We start from the raw sequence: 21554 nt of genomic DNA, 5'->3' as shown, positions 1-21554 counted from the left end.
ATGATTGCAGTGCAGATGGTAATAATGTTTTCAATCTTTTTAGCATTGCATATGTAAGTAAAGATTAGAGAGACAAGTTGTAACTGAAGGAAGTGGGAAAAGTGGGCAGAAAGAAAGTTTGAAGATATGTAAGATTAATTTGTCTGTGGATTCCATGTTTCTGTTATGGGATTTCTAGTAATTTAGCATCTCAAATATCAGCACTGTTATGTGGAAACAGTCCAGATCTAAATTTAATAGAATCATAATAAGAAGCTTGTATTTAAGACAAGTATTTTTCATGTTAATTTTAAATTGCAATTTATCTTTTTTATTATGTTTTTAAGCACCTGACGTTTCAAAGGGAGTTTGATTCTGATTCTCTCAGACACTATAGCTGGGCTGCAGACACCTTGGACAATGTTAACCTTGTTTCAAGTCCCATCCATTCTGGGTAGGTTGCTTAACAGATTTCCTTTATCTTTAAATGTGGAAGTGTATTGTTAGCTGAAGAATACAGCCTGCTGTAATGGCTGATAACATGCCTATTCCTGCTCCAGTTGAAGCCAGTGGCAGAATTCACACTGACTTCAATGAGGATGCTTAATAAAAAGTCAGTCTAAATTCTTGCATATTGAACAAAAATCTTGCTCTGCACTTAGTTTTCTCTACGCTAAAACATTGTAATCCCACAGGCTTCTCTTTAATAGTCCTGTTTTGCTTTTTCTGTTGTTTATGCTTTGCTTTTAAGTGTGATGAGGTGATTTTGTTTGAATGGTATTACATTATTTGGAATACAAAATCAGAGCTATAATGTTATGCTTTCTGTTCTTTCATAGAGGAAAAAATGAGGGGCTTTAATTTATATTCTGACTTCATTTATACATCTAAACTCCTGCCTATTTTCCAATATCTGTAGTTTGACTTCAGTGGTACTATTCGTTTACTTATGAGTCATCACTGTAGTTGTGATGCTTCTTGACAGCACCACTCAGACTTGATTTAAATGCACTAGTAGTAATGTTTGAACGCATATTTTAAAAATGTACAAATAAATGTGTAACTGAGAGGAATCATTGCATGTGAGATTGTCTAGTATAAATATTTGTTGTTTAATTTTCAAGGTCAGGACATAAAATTTCATATCCTTTTTAATTTACTTCCCTGTTTTGTGACTAACTACATTCTTATAATCAAAATGAGCGCAGCACATAATAAAAGAGTTCAGTTCCGAAATAGCAGCAGGTCCCACAAATCTAAAGCTACAGTCTCACAATGCATGTAAGCACTTGCTTCTGCTGAACTGAACTATACAACAGTGGATTTCTGGGTCCTGAGCTGATAAAACACTGCATATGGTCAATGCTAGAGTTGAAATTTCAAAAATCGCAGTATGAAAAGCTGAAATCTGCTGGTTATCATGGAAAGCTATGTCAGCAAAGGACCTCAGAGAGCTGGTAGTCCAGTCCTTTTGCATTACAGCAGCATAAAATGTAGTCAAGCCGTTCCTGAAATATGTTGAATTTTTTCACAGTCAGTAAAAATAAGAGAGTCTATAGTCCACCAGCTTCAGTAGTTCACTATCCCTTTATATATACAATATTTCTTCCCTTGATATTCAAATGAGAATTTCTTTCCTGCAGATTAAGCCTATTCCTTGTCACATCCTTAGTAGTCAAGGAGAACAATATCTTACTAGTTTCTTAACAAAGGTTTGTGTGTTAGAAGACATGTAATCCTCTCTATTTATAGACTAAAATGTCCCAGATCCTTCTAGGTGGTGCTTTGCACTTTTCAGTGCTTTCTTGCTGCTGTCTTTGATGATAGCTTATTTCTAAGCCAGTTTGGGCACCAAACTCCCAAAGACATGTCACCAGTGCTGGCTGGAACAGGATCGCTACCTCTTTGGTCTGACACATGACACACCTAATCTTAAGCAATCTCACCGTGAGAATTATCATTTTGTTAACTGCTCTTTCTGTTGACAGATGTTTGTGATCTGCTAGAATTTCTTGGTTCTTTTTTGAAATTCTACAACGTGGTTATTTTTTCTGTTTTTTGCTTATGTGTTTGGTTTCTTCCCTCTGATTGTGTTTGTGTTTACTGTGTTTCAGTTTGTTGATTCCAGACCCTTTTTCCATTTTAGCAAGACAGCTTTAAATTCTCATCCTATTTTCCAAAGACTTTTCAGACCTTCTTTATGTCCAGCGTTCAAATCATGAATGAAAATGTTAGCTTAGTACCTGGCCCAGGATTGCACAGTGGAAGCTCCACTTGAAGTTTCCTTTCAGTTTAACAGTAAAGCGCTGATAGTATCTCTTTTGAGATAACTTCTCAGATGATTGCGTGCTCACCTTATCTGTGCTATACCTTGATTGCTTGCTGTGAAATGCCAAGACAGTACTTGCACACATCCACTGGCTAAGTTACCCTGTCAAAGAAGGGAGTTAAATTCCTTTGTGGTGAGTTACTCTTGCCACTTATAGTTTGGCTTGTTTTTATTTTGAGGACTGGTGGTAGGTGAGTTGTAATCTCTTGATTATCCTTTAGGCCCTTATAGATTGATTGTTGGATACTTTATTTCTTAATATTTCTGGTAATTGGGGTTAGACTGGTTGGTCCAAAATTTTCTGGCTCCTTTTCATCCTGATACAAAATAGGTCTCATTGCATCCTGCCAGTCCTCTGGGACAATGCTTATCTGCCCTTAGTTCTTCAGCATACTTACTAACGGTTCCAACCATCCAAAATGTATATTCTGTGGACATGGGATCTTTCGCATCAACTGCTTCAGATCTGCTCCCTTTGTACATCAGTCCCTGCTAAAGAGGACATGGCCTTAGCTGCTGCCCAGAGGGAAAGGGCTGCAGACCTGCGATGGTGGAGCAAACTGGGGCTGCAGGGTGGGGAGAGGATCTGAGCACCAAAATATTCTCCAAACAGGTATGGCTTTTCTGACCCATCACAAGTCTCATTTGACAGATAAAGTCCATCAGAAGTGATGCTGTGAGGACTCAGTTCCTTTGCCAGAAAAAAAAAACCCTCACTCGTTTATTTTCTTTTTGATTGTGGCCCCCTATAATATGATACTGTTTGGTTTCCCTGTTGTCTTCATCCAGGGGCAATCAACAGATGTTCCTTTTGCATCTTCTAGTACCTCAGCACATCTGATATGTAGAGGATCACAACTTTTCATTTCTCCTCTGCCAGTCTTTTTCTGAAAAGCGATTGCTTTTCTGCTTGTTCACGGTGCTTCACCCACTGGCGTTGTCCCTAGTTCTTTCTGTGGCCACAGGCAGAGGTATGCTGGCTGGGGTCACCTGCTGTCAGCAGCCCTCATGCTCTGGGTCACCCTGTGACCAGGGCCTGACCCCACTGCTCTTCACATTCCTCATCCTCCCCGAGCTCTGCAATGTGCCGCACGAGGGGAGCCCCTCTGCAGTCCGCTCCCTTGGGTTGCTCTTTTCCCGTTTACCCACTGTCAGAATGGAGCATCAAAGTTTATTCCCATTTCCTAACCGAGGCAGAAGGAGAATTTTGGGAGCAGGATGTGGAGATCCAGTGATGTATCAGTGAAAGGGGAAGAAAGAAGGAATTGTTGGCAGTAATTTTGACTTTCCTGATTTTTCCTTTTTTTAAGCCAAGTAATGTTTTATGGTTTTCTTTTTGAGTTCAAATGAGTTGTTTTGCCAGCATATGTTTTGAACAGGGTCCATCGTAAGCAGCACATTGAAATGTATCATGAATCTTGAGGCCTCTGAAAGGGTAGAGACCCTTCACCAAAATGACCTTCAGCTTTCAGATGTGAGCTTACTCATGCATCTTTCACAAACTAAAAATGGATGTGCTCTTTTCATGTTGCCTTTTTTAACTCCTTGGTTTTCTTACCTGAAATAAAGAAATTAATGTATCACACTGCCTTCCCTATTGAGAAAATCAGAAATACTATATTCAGTCTTGCATGGTGGAATACATCATATTAATTATACTTTACTCCAACCTCCTCTACACACAGAAGAATTCAGTTTTGAAAGCAGTGTAATGAATGGCATGGACTGATACGCCTTTCAGGTATCCTGCCATACGTATTTTTATACATTTTAATTTGGAAAATAAACTGCTATAGACAAATGCAAGAAGTGGTTTTCCATGGCACAGTGGAGCATGTTTTGGGAATTAAATAAAGAAGTTGTGCTACAATAAATTCTCTGTTGACCTAAGCAAATCGCAAGTGCTTTTCTCTTCTCCATGTGTTTCTGCATTTCTCAGAGAAATGTTGGACTTCTGCTAACTAATTAAATGAACACTTTCTTTTGGATTTTTTTTCCATGTATAGCATATTTTATATGACATAGGTCACGATATGTGAAGCAAAAGCCAAATAATTTCTAAAGTTGACCTTTGAATGTGTTGCTTTTGTTATTTGTCTGATTGTTACTTTTCCTTTGCTCTTATTATTGATATTTTCTGTTGCTTGCCTCTAATTATCTTAAATTAATTTTACCCATTTGCTTTCTAAATTATTTTGCAGCTATTCCTCTCCACTTCCCCAGTATGATTCAAGGTGACAACTCTGTGCTTTCTGTGAATCCTCATTTTATTTTCTTTTTTTTAACTCTTTTCCCACAGAGTGTGTGTAGATGTTTGTAGTGCATCCGCCCACATCCTCATCCCTTCCATGTATTCAAGTAGAAATGCTCATTAGCATTTAGCGTTGTGTTTTAGAGATCATATTGTAGTTTCCATTATTAGTGCAGCATTAATTTAGGCAAGCATCAGCTACTAATCTTTTTGATAGAAAGTGCATGAAATACTGTTTGGAATTATTGTTATTGTTTTAAATGGCAAATTACTAATTTGAAAACTAAACAAGGAAGTAATTAATATGTTGTTGACAGTGATTACCTTTATATGGGAGCAATACCCATAGAGGCTGATTTGCCAAAGGTTTTGTCTCCACCAAAGGCTGCAGTGTGGTGTAGACACCAAAACTGGCTGTAATGGGCTAGTTCCTGCAGTGGAGCGTAGACTCGTGTCAAGGGTTAATCTGCCCTTGCTGTGAGCAGTGCGCATTACCAGTGCTAAGCCCCAGGTTGCCAAGGCTGGACTGGTATCAGTGCCTGTCATCAAACCCAACTCAGCTATTTCTGCATGACCTTGAAATCTACAGCCTAAATGTACCTGAGAGCTCAGGGCCTGATTTTTGTAGGTACTTAGTTTTAACTTCCATTAATTTTTGTGTTAAGTCAGTTCATGTAGATGGCTACGTATTTTTGAAAATCCACTCTGACACACTTGCATCAGTTAAAGAGTTTGGATACAGAGAAAACATCTGAGTGCAAGCTTTGGCATTTTTGAAAATTCCTTTTATTTTTTTTATGAATTATGAGCTGGCTTAACGTGCCCGTAATCACGTACATGATAGGCAGCTCTCCAAAACATCACCTTGTACTGAGCCATCAGGCCAAGCCCAGCCTTGCCAAGCTTCCTGGGAGGCCCCTCTCTGTTCCTCCATGGTGCATCGACCAGATGTGCCTCCCCAGAGCTGCTGCCACATCTGCCCTCAAGGGATGCTCCACCCAGCCACCTGTTCACCCCACACACTTCCACGTAGTCTGAAGCGGCCCCATCTTCTCTGCAGACAAAAACCATGCGCATTTTTAAAAGGCCACCAAGGCACCAATTGTAACAGATTCCTTGCAGTATTCTGCCTTCGGTGGCCAAAGGCTGTGGGTCCCTGCTTAGTATTTTACTTTGCTTCATAGTAAATTTTAATAGATTGTCTTGAACTCTCTTCACAGCTAGTCACAAGCTGGCTCCTTGCCATCTCTGAAGACAAACCATTGGCCTACCCTTCCATACGCTCAGTGACATCTGTCTCCTACTATCAGCCTTCACCACCCACCGTATAGAGCAGTTGCAGGGAGAAAAAACAACATGAGCATGCTGACAGGCTGATAGTGCTCACTGAGCAGAGGGGAAAGGGAACCAAAGGTCCAGGCTCTCAAGAGCTGGTGACTCTGCTTGTTGCAGCCTTTTGTTAACAAACAGGAAAGTATTCTGGTCAACAGAGCTTACAGACATCTAAGATTTTGTGATCTATAAATAGTAACATAATTTATATACTCTACAATTTAATGATTGAGCATATTGTTTTTGACATAGATTATTTGTAGGAAGTGTTTTGTTAGCTATTCAGCAAAGATGCTGTTCCCACTGAAGCAATTCCTCTTATGAGGAATTGGGATACCCTAGTGGTAATGTCTGGATTTGTTCAGTAGCGCGTAGTGTGTTTATCCGGGAGAGAAATGTGGATACAACTTATTTGTTTGAAAACTACTGTGAAATAGTGTGCATTTTATTTGTGCTTCAATATTTTAAAGTGTCTGGGCACAAGAAAGGATGAATTGGGGTTAGAGTCGTCTCAGAGGGCTGTTTCACCTCCTCATCTTTACTGATGGATTTTAATTGGGTTTGAAGAAGGGCAATGTAGCAATTTCTTTATCTGGAATTCAGTTGGACAACCTTTCTGTCCTGCTTCATGTATTTACAGCTTCTGTCCCTAGCCGCCTGTGTCCTGCAGACCACTAAACACAAAGTCTGATTACACTCTTGCTTTTGCGCAGATTTTTCCCACCCATGTCACCCAGACTTCCAAATGCAGCTTATTTACGGGCCTGGCCAATGCACATCAGCTGTTTCAGTACCCTGCTGGTGACAAAAGCAAGTGTAACTGTCTTACACAAATTCCCAATTGTACTTCAGAGCACTTGCTTTTTTAAAGAATCTTCATGACCTCCCTGGATTATTGTCTTTTACCCTTAGTTTCGTTTACAGAAGGGAACCAGGAAATTGAATGGATTCACCTGTTAATCACATGGAAGTTTTATCCTTAAGATCTGGAAATTTTTGCAACAGGCTTGAAAACAGTGAAACCATGCAGCTGATGTGCCAGCTATGTCAGCATCTGCATATCATACAGAAGGAGTGAAAAAAAAAGGAATAGATGTATTGGCATCAAGACTGAGTTGGTAACTTGTGTCCCTCTTGATGCTGGCCTGTTATTGCACCTACTACCTGAAGTTATTCTCTCTCAGCAGCTTACGGTACAGAGGAAAAGTGAAGGTATTTTAGAGCACCAGAGGAAACCCCCTACAACTCTTTGGCTGTGCAGGAAGCTATATGTTTTGATCCTTGTAAATTGGAAGGATTTTTGCTGCAGAGTTTTGAAACAGACTGAAGTCTGGTTTTGATCCTGGGATCACACTCTGCTTCCCTGTGACTATTCTGTTAAAGACAGTAGCACTTCACATATTGTAGCTTCTAAGCATTTCATAGATGAAAAACCACAACTATTAATGATTATTCCTGTTAATATTCATTATTCCCTTGCTAATAAAAGTAATTTTATTTCAAAATCTACCATTCATCACTTACAAATATAATTGCTTACCCTTCTATTATTAAATGGAAAATTATGGATTGGAATGACACTGGCAAATGCGATTTTTCTTTAATGTCACTTTTGTTAATGACTGTCATCTTCACAGAGGAGTAATGGCATGATTTCCTCCAGAGTGCCACCAGCCTCAAGAAAGTTATGTGCTTGATATTCTCACTCATTCTCCATCAGTGGAAGCCCTTAGTAGCCCAGACTGACTGTCACCCACGGTGCCAGCAGTTGTGCTGCCAGCTGTCAGAAGTGTTTGCAAATAAGACTGTGTGGAGGTTTAGAAGACTGAGATCCGAAAAATAATAAGCATTTTTAATTCTCCTTTTTCTATGATGTCTGGTTGCTTTCTGCATGTGAGGCTGATTACTCTTGCTTATGGACAGTACAGCTAAAAGTAACACAGGGATGTTTTTAAATTCTAATAAACCACTACTAATACACTACTTGTGTACTCTTTTAATCTATATTGCTTAGTAGCACCTGTTCGTTTCACCATGACGTTAGATTTTTAGCAATTCCTGCTTTTGATAACCAATAGTTAACATGTAAGTATAAGTTTTAAAAGAATCCTTATGTTCTTTTTAGTTTAGCTGGGTTCGGGAGGACTTTTCTAATTATGTTTTAAAGACCGTGGCAGTTGACTTTTTGCTGATCTTCTGCTTGTTTTGTGACCATTTTCATTTACCTATTTCCTTTTTCCTACAGTTTCCTGGTTAGTTTTATGGTTGATGCACGTGGGGGTTCGATGAGGGGTAGTCGTCATCATGGAATGAGAATAATTATCCCACCACGCAAGTGTACAGCACCAACCCGCATCACCTGCCGCTTGGTAAAGAGGCATAAACTGGCCAGCCCACCACCAATGGTTGAAGGAGAAGGATTAGCAAGTAGACTTGTAGAAATGGGGCCAGCAGGGGCACAATTTTTAGGGTGAGTTGTTCTTTGAATTTCATTGTTTACACTCATGCTGCATCTTTCATTTCCTTTATCCTGTGGATCTAAGCAGTTAAACATTGACTCATTTGATCATGTAAGATAGGCTACTTAACTTGAAATATCAAAAAATGCCAACCTGACGTTCCTTCCAGAAAGTACCCTTGTATTTTAAGGGGAACTTTGCCTCTCTGATGACTGCAGGGTGGAGCCGAAGGTAAGGAAAGCCATGAAAAGGCTAGGTCTGGCCTCCATCTACTTATGCAACCTGCCTTTGAAGTTAGGAGGAGTCACACGCCTGTAACACAGAACAGGTTTTGACTCTCTTTCTCTTAGAGTACCGGAGAAATATCACTGTGACAAAAAAGGGTCCTAGAGTCACCCACAAGGACCCAAATACTCGGCTCTGTTCTTTATGCCGTGGCATGTGCATGGCTCCTGCTGGAGTCGCTGGGAGGTGCCTGTCTCCGTCCTGTGAAGCAAAGCCCCTGAGAGTGATGGCAGAGCACTCTACTGTAGAGCATCAAGTAGTACAAATGCTAGGAATTGACTTTTTTAAAGCTTAAAATAGGGGAAACAATCCACTATGATGTGGCGCTTTTTTATAAATTTTGTTCATTACCGTAAGTGGCACCCTGGTGTAAACTGCCGGTTCTGTCGGGAATGACAGCTTGTTCCTAATTTCCCCTTCTCGTTTCTCTTCCTGCTGCATGGATGTTATTCAGTAAACTGCATCTTCCTAACACTCCTCCCCCTCTAAATGAGGGTGAGAGCGTGGTTAGCCGAATCCTGCAGCTTGGTCCACAAGGAACAAAATTTATTGGGTAGGATATGTATGGAAAAGATACAGAATGTCTACAGTTTTTCTTTTGTTTCCGGTTTTCTGTTATTCCCATTTTATTTTTTTTTTAAGTTTTCTAAAGCTTTCAGTTGATTTATGTCACTGAAAGAAAATCATAGTGGCTTGATTTAATATAGCTCTGCTACTACCTTGTGCTTATAGGCATGTAAAATTCACTGCCAGCATTCTGCTTTCATAACTTCTGTGCTTTCGTAATTTTTTAAATTTGAAGTGTTTCAACTGCATCAAATACATTTTAATACACAGTGACAGTCCTTTAATTTCAGCCCTGTGGTAGAGAAGGTATTTACAGGCCTTGAGTGAGTCTGTTTTGGGAAGAGCATTTGTGAAATATGATCACATAAGGTCTATTATTTATGAGAGATTATTCAGAAAAAAATGTCATTGAGTGAATGACTTGAACAAGATTGGAGAAATGCTAATCTTTTCAACCTGCAAGAGGCATCTTGTTAGAGTAAATTTATAAAGCCAAGCATGCTACCCAAAAGAACTGCAGTGCATAGTCTAAAAATGTGAGAATGCTTCCATATATTTGACTGTTGTTTTCAAACCGTATTGTGAAATTTATTGCATTAGCTTTTCAAAATATTGGTGAGTGTTTGGTGTTCCAAACCTGTTCAATACCTTCTCACTGAATATTCTTGTTAAATGTCATGCACAAAATTGTGTGGTTTCTAAATATTTACAGAGACAGTATCTGAAATATTAGCCTGCAAAGATTGTACTATAGTGTTAGTTTTCAGTTTGTACTCTTTTTAAACTAGAGAGTAAATATCTTAAGCAATGTATTTGGATTTTTGGTATTTACTTGCTGTGCACAATGGGAGACAGCAGCTAGATTCCTATTTCTCATTAAAAGACTTGAGATTAGAGTAACAGCCTGGGTGTTCACAAAAGTGTCTAAAATACATATTAACTAAACTGTCTTTTTCTATTTTCATGGCAAAATGCTATCTAACTCTTCTCCCTTGGTATTTAATGTGAAAATTGGACTTCCAACTAGTTTATATTTTTCCTCATGATGGCTCTTGTGATTTCTATGCTCAGGTAATTGGTTGGTTGAAGCACCCAAAACCTTGCAGGTGTACAGTACCATAGAAGTGCTGCATACTTCTCCCGTCATGTAATGCTACTTTTAACTGAGTCATTACAAAGCAGTGAAATCCTTTACAACCTCTGTAGGAAAATAATGATACTGTCTATTTAAATGTCTTAAAGCTGCATAATCTATAATCGTTCCCTTACTGTGTGATTTCGTCGGTTTGTCTTAATGTACTTTAAAACGCATATCCTGCCTGTGAAGTGTTTGGCCAAAGTGTCTGTTTTGTTAAGGAATGGCACATGAAGTGAATGGTGGTTTCTGTCGGTTGTTCACAATAACTGTTCAGTAACGCGCTTGCAGTCCTCCGTTGAAGGTACATTGTCTGGTGACATAGGTGTATTATTAACCACCTTCTCATTCCCTTTCCTTCCCCTCAAGATGTTTGACAGTAACTAATATAAATGTGGTTGTGATGTTGCTTACCGCAGAGAAACCCATTCTGAAAGGATCTAAACATCCCCCAGTCATGTTTACAGTGCAGATGTTGCAGCTGTGATTTTGGGCATGAGAACCAGAAAGCGAAGCTAACGAGAAGGAACCTCTTGTGTTTCACAGGAGCTGCATCAACAGAGAGCCGGGGACAGCTCTCTGAAAAGTCTGGGACTTAGTCTGAAGTTTAAAACCTACATGCATGTACAGTTCTTGCTGCAGTCAACAGCTGTTGCATGCATTTGGATAGCTGGACAGTTTCTGAACCAACTTCGCCCCTCGAAATCCCTTGAGCCAAATCCAAACTTTGACAATGCCAACGCCAATTAAGTCAGCAGTACTGTGTGTGCTGGAGGCAGGTTGGATCACCTACATCCTGGGATAAATGAGCAGGGAGAACTCTACTTAGCAAAAGTTGTCACTGATGATCATATAGACAGCTGTTTCAGAAGATTTACATTAAAAATGGGCTATATATTAATATTTTCAAGTTATCCATTAATTATAGTTTAAATGATAAAGGATTGTGCAGCTTTGGCAATTTTAAAAACATTTTTACCATAACAGTGCTAACTGTTTAAAATGACTGTAGTTTTCTTAAGGACTTAATGCCCATAGGAAATTAAAGGCAGTGAGAAGATGTAGGGTTAAAAATAACATGATTCCTTTTTCTCTAGCCCTGTCATAGTGGAGATCCCGCATTTTGGATCAATGCGAGGAAAGGAAAGAGAACTAATCGTACTTCGAAGTGAAAATGGTGAAACGTGGAAGGAGCACCAGTACGACAGCAAACATGAAGACTTAACGGAAATACTCAATGGCATGGATGAAGGTAAACATTTTCTCAAAGCTTTAGCAAGCCCTACCTTTCTGCAGGCTTGCTAACATGTGCAGACTAAAGCATCTTAAAGTAAAACATTGTAGGGGATATCTGACTTTGGGGAATACAGTGTGTGTTACATATTAAACTAAGGGAAAGAGTGTAAAGAAAAATTGTTCAGCAGTGGCCTGGAGACATCCCGAAATGAGTGGCAAGTTTTGGTGTGAAGTCTTGCCAAGTTTAAGGAAAGTTGCACAGTTGCTTTACAACATGATGTTGAGAATAACATCCCAGCTGGAGGTAAGTGTGTTTCTGCTGCTCAGGCAGGGCCATGTGAAGGTCATTCCAAACCAAGGGTGAAGTGTAAATATCATTTTTATTACAAATAAAAATGCAGACCTGAGCATTTCCCACAAATGCAGACCTCAGCCCATAGACCATTCTTCTTTGAAACAGTATTGTTAGAGGTTGTCTCCCACAAATACACAACCTGCTTTCCTGATGCCCATCTTGGAAGTCTGGCTCCCTCATTTTGCTTGGATGTTGCTGTTTGTTGGAGCCCCTTAAGATGAGAGGACTCAGCTGTACACAATTCATCAGAAGGTGCTGTGACGGATGGTCCCTGTGGACACGTCGCAGGCAAAGCCAGGCTGGGGACACCACCGCTTCCTTTTCCTAGCAAGTATTTTTCAGTACTTGTGCTGATAAACCATTGCTTGAGCTCTTTGCACTCGAGTGTGAATGAAATGAAACAGCCTGTGGTTTGGACTTTGGTTTTCTATAAGGGTTTATCCACAGGATTTTCTCTGGGTAACCTCCTACCGAAAGTCACAGTGTGGTGGGGTGCCAGCTGCAGGACAGTTCTTTTGTTATCAGCAAAAGCATTTGAAGAAAATGATCAGGCTGTGGATGGCAACTATGAGAGGTATCTGTGAGCAAGGTCTGCCTTTGAGCTTGGCCTCGTTTGCAGAGGGCAGCCTCAGTAAAAGGCAAGCTTTGAGAACATGGAAGGGAGAATAGTGCTGTTGTGAGGGACTATCTAGATCTCTGAGATTTAGCATTTTACTGATTTCCTGGTCATCTGAGAATGGTAAAATTGGCTTGTATTTTCACTTCACAGTACTTCAGCTGCTCATGAGCTTGTAAAAATATAGAATAATGGCAAAGATCTGCTCGTTATTTGATGATCTATTGAAACTAACTATTTCAAAATAAATATAATAGAACCAATCAATCAGAAACAGTGTAAATATTGGGTCAGTGGGTTTGGAAAAATGCAATAAACCTCATCACAGAAGGGTACCTAAAAGCAGTGAAGCAGGCAAAAGAGTGAGCATTGCCCACTTATTATATTTATTATATTACTGCTATAATATTATAATATTATTATATTGCTGCTTGGGGAAGAATTGTTTCAGAATCAAAGGCAGTAGTTGCAGCCTTTCTGAAACAAAAATCTCACCCCCACCCCCCACCTTCTCTTCACGCTAGCATGAGATAAGAAAATGACTTGGCATTTGGGTGAAGTATCAGTGCCTTGACAGTAGTGAGATAGTCAGAACTGATCAGCAGCTTGCTTATTTGCTCCATGTGCTTTCCAAACTGAGCTTAGCTCAATTTTGAGATAGGAAATTTGCGCACAAAAACATTGTTCTGAAGTCCTCCAACTTGTAACACTGAGGAAAGAGCTCTCCAGAGGTGCCGTATGGATAAATTCACATTTTACAGAGAAGAGAGCTCAATAAATAAAAACACTTTGAGAGAGGTGGGCATGAAGCCCTCAGTACTTAGAGCCTAAAACAATAAACTTCACAATCTGGAGCCAGAGTGCAACATTCAGATCCATTGAGGGTTTCATGGCTCTTTCCTTGTGGGGAACTGCTCTTTGAGGTTCGCAGGTGTATGTACAGCCAGTGAATCACAGAAAGTATCATGGACACTGGGCCATTCCATTAGGGTGAAAGTATTTGGCACCTTAAAAGCCAAGCTGCAGGAAGGCCATTTACCAATCCAAGCAATCATTTATGAGGGGGAAGGGAGAAAAATACTGCAGACACACTCAGAGAATTGTGTTGATTATTTGTTCTGTTCATTTTAGCTTAATCCTTCTCTAGTTAGAAAAACTAAACAAAAAAACACTCTGTACTAAAATAGTACAAGGGTCTTGACAAAATTCTGCTCCAGTTAAATGACGCCTTTTCTGTGTAAATGGTCTTTTAAGTAATAGGCTAAAATTACAAATTTGTAGAATCAACAGTGAGTGGGTTTTTTTTTTTTTTTCATCCAAACTTTTACTGTTTTCTTGCAAAATACCACCATTAGACTTGGCTCTGAAGCAGTATCTTGCATCTCTGAAGCCATAACTTCGGAAGAAGTTTTATTCCAGGTACGAACTCTGGAGGCAGAATCAACCTTTAATTGTAATAAAAAGGAGCCACATAGTCATTCATTTCCAGCTGAGCGTGTCTTTGCAAGAAAATTCATCTGCAGTCATCTCTAAATGCCATAACATGCTGCAGGAGTGCCTGTTTTTCTATTAAAAGCAGCTGGTCCATTTTGTGTTAGACCTGCTGCGATTCACTAGTTCTTTCTTATCGGTGTAATGAAGGAGGGCAATCAGGCTTTTATTCCCAGCTCCTTAATATGCTGTGTTTTTAAAGATGCGATCTGCTTCTTTGTTTTGTTTTTCCTGTTTTGCTCTCTCGCTTAGCCGGCAGGGATGAGAGCGAGGACATCTTTGCTCCTTGCTCTCCCTGGGGACGGCTGCAAACCTGTCTGTTCTTTACTGGAAGCAGCACCATCTGCTGGAAAACCTCATCTCAGTCTCAAAATAATCCAGAGCAGGAGGCAACACTTCAGGGCGCTAAATGCAGGATTAAATAATAGCAGAACTTTGCTTTTGTTATCGTGAAAAAACAATGAAATGTGATGTAAAGAGTTGATGCCGTCAGGTTTCTGCCTAAATAGTTTTTATTGTTAAGATAATGTTGTACTTAGGCAAATACAGGGCTGAGGGAATAAGGGGAACTTGGCATTTTTAGGAAGAGGAGGAGTTTGGTTCCGAACACAAGGGTAGCAATTCACAGCTCCTGCCCATATTAAGTTTATTTAACCTTGAATCAAGTGAAATTTTGGGGTTTTATTCTTTTTTTTTTAGGAGAAAGCTCTCTGTCTTATAATTAGTAAATAGGTTACATTTTCAGCCAGGCTCCTTTTAGGTATAACTTGTGTTTGCTTTTTACATTCCTGCACCCTTTACAGGTACCTGTAGACAAATTGTGGGCATAAATGCACGCACTGGGGTGGCTAATCTTTTGACAGGCATTTGCAAACTAGTGAGTGAGCCAAGAAATGCATATATTTGTGGCTACAGTATGCTTGCAGCTGCGCAGTGTGGTTTCAGATGGGAAGCAGGAGTTTTTACATAACTACTTCTTTGAATCTACAGATCAACCGGAGTGTGACCTTGTTTATGCTTGAAGTTTAAAATACCACCATAAATCACTTTGCAGTGATTTTGCCACATTTCCAAGAAAGTTTTTTAAACATTTTGCTGTTAAAGTTTGTGTTGTGAATGGCAAGACAAGAGACTGCAAAAATAAGCGAAAGAGCATATAAAGGATGTTACCTTATTTGAGGATGAGACCTCCTCGTGGCACTGGGAACGTCTAGTCACGTGTGTGAAGCACTAAAGCTGGGAGGGTAGGTCTAGTTACCAGCATTTTCAAGACAAGTCTCACTGCCCTCAGCTTCTCCTTGCCCCTTGCCATGTGCTCTTTCTGCCTCCATCTGACTCCTGTGCTTTTCTCCGTGTGAGTTCTACCTCCTGGGTGGCCCACTTTCAGTGCAAAAATTTCTTAATGGGGACATCCCTGGATGAGGAAAACTGGTATCCTGTGCTCTTCCCACCTTTCTCTCTGCACAGTGACAAGGCCAGCTCTGCTCTAGCCAGTACTGCAGGAGGGTTCTAAAACTCAGAGCTGTTCAGTTTGCTAAGTAGAGGTGAAATTTACTTTTTCAGTGCTGGCAAAACTCCTTTAAGGCCCTAATAAGGGAAATCGGGTATCAGATCACACAAAGACACCTTGAAGCTCATGAAACAACCAGATGTTCTGTGACTTCTCTTAATTCTGTTTCCAATCAGAAGGCACTTGTTCTGCATTATTTCATCTGAAAGTAAAAAAGAAAGGTGTTAGACATGGGATGAATTTGATCCCCAGCTACCTCTCACCTGACAAAACTGGTGTGATTGCTTTCCTTGAACTGAACCACCCTATGTAAGATCCCTCTCTGACCTTGGGGGACATTTATGGGTTTCTCTTCTCCTGTCCAGAAACCTTAATGTAACGCTTATGTGGCAGCATGGACTAGAGGGTGGGGAGGAGTGATCTTCCTTTCCTCCCTCCTTTCCTTCTCTCCTTCTCATGTCTCCTCCATCACTCCCACCAGCCACCTTAGGATAAGTGTACCATACACTTGGGTGGCAGGCGAAGACATATATGCATAGAGTACTTGCAATACCTTTCTCTTGACTTACTAAAACTTAATGGCCATAGGTATTTGGGCTGTTAGCACAAATCTGGGAGACAGTGATGTTGGGAGACTCTTCTCAATCTTGCCACGAGCCTTTCTTTACTTGTCTCTGGTTTGCCATCCCTGTCTGTAAGACGAGGTGTATAGCATACTTCTCTCCGGTGAGAAAAACCCCAACACACAAAACCCAACCAACCAAAAATCCTTTGAGGTTTTTAACTGAAACACATTACATAGGAATGAAGTGTCAGCAACTGAGGAAAGTAGTAATGATGATAGCTCTTTCTGTAAAATGCGTGAGGTGTGTTCAGGAAACGTGACCTTTCCCAGGACTAGTTTTCCCTGTTTCGTTAATTCTGTCACGCTAACACTGCGTTTCTCATGCCAGTCAGGGAGGTGGTTTGATTGCTTATCATCTTTTTTTTTCTGTTAGAGGCCAACTTCATATAGAAGATTACATGTGTTTTATCCGGACATAATCTCCCTATATATAGTCCAACTCCTCTCCATGCCTGACTGTTGTTCTACCACTTTAATCTTCACATCTTCCTCCTCTAAAGGAGAATGCCTGCCAGTCTCAAAGGGTTTTGAAATGTTCTTATATAAAACACTAATTTTCTGCTTCAGAAGAATTTTAATTATCCTTCATCTCTGTAAGCATTTTACACTGGATTTAATCTCTAGCAACAAACAGGAGAATGCATAGGATTTACCAGTCAAGATTATACCTCTCTGGAAGTTTAAGAATCCAGTTTGACTCCTGCACAAACCATTGCTTCCAGAGGCTGCAGGCAGAATACCTAATTCATTAGAGGTCTTCAGATATCAATCTCTGAGTCAAAACTAAATGGAAGCTGACATTATGATAAGAAATTATCCTCTTCTGGTAGCTACATATGATCCACAGCAACACTGTGCAATTAATCCAAATTACCTGCTGAAAGTTTTAAAATGGAAAACTGACATTTTACTGAATTTATATTCTAATCCTTTTGGAGCTGTAATTGAGCTTACATCTTCAGAGGAGGAAAATGTCGGTCGCATAAAGTAAAGAATTTTACAAGTGTTTTTTGTTGTGGTACCATTTCTAGTCCTCCTGTTTTCTCTTTCTGCATCTGATAGAAATGTCAGCTTTTGAGGAACAAACTTTCTTCTTTAGGAATGTGGTGCCCTTATTAAGGAGAAAAATGAGAGAGGTAACTTGCGGAGTGCTGGAATGAAACCCAGTTACAACAGCTAAAAGGCCAAGTGCAAGAAATCACAGGAGGAGAAATGCATGACAGTTGTGTAATTATCTCCATTTGCGAACGGTGTTTATATCACAGGCATTTCACTAGTGCATATACAAGCACATATATAGTTGCATAATTAGTTATATTTGTGACATATCAGTTTTCCTCAGTGCATATATGTCTGTCATCTACTTCATTAGTTAATATGGGTAGATACTCCATGCACCTTTCTGAGCCCTGGTGACCCTATGAGCTGGGAATGTGGCTGACGGCACTAAGTGTTGATGACCTGTTTCTGTTCCAGTTGTGTCTGAGGATGCATTAAGTTTCTCTAGGAACTGAGAAGCACAATGCAGTTATGCTGGGGCAGATACCCAAACAGATGAAAGCCTGATGTGGGAAGGGATCCTTGATATGGTTTCATTGGTAGTGCTGGCAGACAGAGCTCTGTCACAGCCACAATTTAGCAGAGAGCTCAGTGTCTGGTCAGGATTTTATGGATGCCAGTCTAGGAGATAACTTTCTCAAGTGCTTTAGCTGGGCAAACTCTGGGTTGCACACTTGGTGTGAAGTTAGATAGTTCATGAACTGTCTGTGATTTCCTGTGGCTTTCTGCATGATGGAGCTATGTGAGGGAAGAGGCTGGAAATAAATGTCTTTTCAAGGTATGCGAGGAAAGATCATTGCGTTTGTGTGCTTCCAGATGTAGACGGGAGAGGAAAGAAGCTTGACCACCTCCTCCAGACCTCCGTGGACTCCTACGCTGGATGACAAACCTGTCATCCTACAGCAGTTGCTGCTGCAGAGATTGTCACACCCTAGTGCTTAGGTGTCCTGGCAGATCTATGTGCCAGATGCTCTTGGCCCTCATTGTCAAGGTTTATGCAAAAGTTAACAGAGCAAACCAAAGCTTGATAATTAATAGCACTGAATTTTAATTTTGTCCTGTAGTAAATAAATTAAAAAAAAAAAATCTTTTCAGGCATTTTAAAGTATATTCAAACCTCACACTCTCTCACAGATTTGTCTAATTAGGAACCTGGGCAGGTAATGCCTGAATCTCTTAACTGTCTTCTCCCACCAGAGCTGGACAGCGCTGAGGAGCTAGAGAAGAAGCGTATCTGCAGGATTGTCACAAAAGATTTCCCTCAGTACTTCGCGGTGGTTTCACGAATCAAGCAGGAGAGTAACCAAATCGGCCCGGAGGGCGGGGTGCTGAGCAGCACAACGGTGCCGCGCGTCCAGGCGTCCTTCCCTGAGGGTGCTCTAACCAAGAGAATCCGCGTGGGTCTCCAGGTAATGGTGCCCTTGTGTTCATATCCACAGCATCAACAAGCCTGTTGTCGGTCTTAATGCATGAGACTTGCAGCTAAGGAGCGTGCTGTTCCTTAGTAATGGGTTGCAAGGTGGGTAGTGTTCACCCTCAAGATCTGAACTGGTGTGTGTCTGCCCGAGTACGTGCTCTGCCTCTCAGTGCCCCTCTGGTGTGAGTGATGCACATGTCTCCCAGCCATGGCAAAAGCCCAGCTCCCCATTCATTGTCACCTCCACTATTGCTTAGCATATGAAGAAGGGAGAGAAAAGTAAAGGCCTGGAGCCACCACAGCCTCTGTGATGTTGTCTGCCATCTTCCTGATGGCAGCAGCTGCTAGCAGCTATGAGCTGTGCAGCCTCTGTGCAGTCTCAGCCTCCTGTGACCAAGTAGGAGCTTGTGATTGGTGTCACTGGGCTGCCTTTTGCCATAGGAATGTGTTTGGTAAGGAGCTTATGCAGCTGTTTGCCAGCTGTTTCTGGGTCAAAGACCTCCTATAAATATCTATTGTAGCTTAGAGCATTCGCCATTGGCGTTTCCAGCGATGGATGGAATCTGGAAAGAGCAAATAGCTTAAACACTCCTTAAATGAACTGCGGAGAAAGTAGAGAAATATTCCATAGGAGGTATCTTTTGCTTTGAGTTCTGTTAATTGTTACATAAAATTACTTAATAACCTGACAAGTCTGATGGGTTCATGAAATAGAGATGCTGGTTTGGATTCCAATGCTTGGAATTCACGCTGGAACGTTTCTTTTCTATTAATGATATTTCATGTCTAAAGATGATAAATCTTGAGAACATGGAAGCTCTGCTATTAGGTTATATGGCTTTCTTTCCAGAGCTATCTAGTGTGAAGGAAGCACAATGTCTCCATATGCAGTGTTGTCACTGCTGAAACTGCCATGTAGTTAGGCTTAGGGTGTGCATGTCAATACATTGTGCAGTTTTGAATAATGCAGCATGTCACAGGTCCGCCTGATTGAAACAGACTTGAAAGTTTAAAAGAAAAATAATAAATGCAAATGCATACAAACCCCAAAGTTTCCCATAAGGTATCTGTCACTTTTGAGTTCAGGTCTTACGTGGTAAAAACTAAAAAAATTCTATGGCATTTCTTCCCATATTGGCTGTTTTTCCTTTCTTCCCATATAAAGTTAGGAAACTTTTCAAGGCACAAAATACAGGTAGAAAGCCTGAAATTTGCTTACAGTTCTGCCATAGCTTGATGCATTCTCTAGGAATTTGACCCAAACAAGTGTTTCTTTCCTAATAATCAATAGTGGGATAGCATAGGAAGCACTGGGGACAGAGGTAAGTCAAGTGTGCAGTGTTCCTCAGGAACAGGGATTTGTGTGTGTCAGAGATGTGAGAATTGTTCTGCATCTCCAAGACAAGAGTGTTTAGTCCTCACTTCTCAAGACTCTGCTAACAAAATAGGCCTTTTTTTGCATTTTGAAATTGTATTTAATATCACCCATCACTGTAAATTAAAACCAAAACCAAACATGCTCCGAAAACCTCTCAGCAAATACTGCAGGCAACCTTCTGAGATTTATAACTTTGCTCTACAAGTTAGCTATTAGGAAATCATAAGTGGGTTGTTGAGAAAAGTACTAAGTATGAATAGTACTAATAATCACTCGAGAGCTATAGGAGAAAGTGGGGGGGGTGGGGAAGAAATAAAATTATACAGAAAATAATAGGAAAATTGAGTTATCTTTTGGAAAACATTTCTGCGTGTCTACAACCAGTTTGTAGCTCTAGTTTAAATACTTTCCTTCTGTTGACAGGCTCAACCAGTTCCAGAGGAGATTGTCAAAAAAATCCTTGGAAACAAAGCAACTTTCAGTCCTATTGTCACTGTGGAGCCCAGAAGAAGAAAATTTCATAAGCCAATAACCATGACAATTCCTGTGCCGCCTCCGTCAGGAGAAGGCGTAACCAATGGGTACAAAGGAGACACGACGCCTAGCCTTCGACTTCTATGTAGCATTACAGGTTAGATAAAATTGTGCTCTTTGCAAAGGGTTCTATGACAGCAGTGCCTCTGCGCTCACTCTCCCAGCTGTACAACTCGTCTTTTCCAGTAAGGGAATATTGGTGTGCGTGGTCCAGTAGAGTTCAGAGTAGTTCTCCTGAGCAAAGCCAGCTGAGGTCATTTGAAAGGCTTCCATTGACTTCCTGGGCTTTGAATCTGGTCTCATGTCATTGTAAAAGAACTCTGCCAACAGATATTAAATGCTATTTTATATTTAGCCAGTACAAAGAATTTCAGCCTTGGCTATTAAACATGGTTGTCAGTACAAGTAGTTTGCAGAAATAATTCTGTCCCGGCTGATATCAAGGCAGAGTTTACTATTGACTTGTAGGTATGCACTTTGCTTACATCAGCATCATTTTCTAGTATGTAACATATGACGTAATATATAACATGTAGCTCAGCTCTTGGAGAAAGCTATTGTCCAAGTTCACTTTTTATGGTGAAGCAAAATAACCTGAGATAGATATTCTTATGTATCCTGTATATGCTTGGTTGTTTGGAAGACAATCCCTGTGGTTTATCTTTACGTAGGAGGTACTTCGCCTGCGCAGTGGGAGGATATCACGGGCACCACTCCGCTGACGTTCTCAAATGACTGTGTCTCATTCACAACCAATGTTTCAGCCAGGTACGGTAACAGAGCCTGCCAAATGCACCTAGGGAGCAGTTCTCCTTGATTAACAGTTGTGAGGTGGTTTTTTGGTTTTCTGTAAGGCTTTTGCAAGACTGATGAAGCAGTAATGGACCAGATGCTTCTTTGTCACTATATATCAGCATCCCACGCGTTCGGGGTTGAACATGAAGCTTTGTCCTGGCCTCTTCTGCAGCGGTGATGTCTTCTGGCAATCACACATGC

General features: G+C 40.6%; 1 protein-coding gene across 1 annotated transcript in view; it reads left to right on the top strand.

Annotated features, from left to right (window-relative positions):
- Positions 1 to 21554, top strand: part of ANK3 (ankyrin 3) — a 203057-nt gene that overhangs the window by 141854 nt on the left and 39649 nt on the right. The window contains 7 exon segments of the mRNA XM_086616892.1: positions 327 to 433; positions 4510 to 4542; positions 8137 to 8361; positions 11435 to 11589; positions 18427 to 18638; positions 20448 to 20655; positions 21230 to 21326. Coding sequence (XP_086473018.1) covers positions 327 to 433; positions 4510 to 4542; positions 8137 to 8361; positions 11435 to 11589; positions 18427 to 18638; positions 20448 to 20655; positions 21230 to 21326 — 1037 coding nt within the window.

The sequence above is a fragment of the Tauraco erythrolophus genome, chromosome 9, assembly GCF_009769465.1.
Source record: "Tauraco erythrolophus isolate bTauEry1 chromosome 9, bTauEry1.pri, whole genome shotgun sequence".
Classification (NCBI taxonomy): domain Eukaryota; kingdom Metazoa; phylum Chordata; class Aves; order Musophagiformes; family Musophagidae; genus Tauraco; species Tauraco erythrolophus.
The sequence above is the reverse complement of the archived record's forward strand: the minus strand, read 5'-3'. Positions and strand labels throughout refer to the sequence as shown.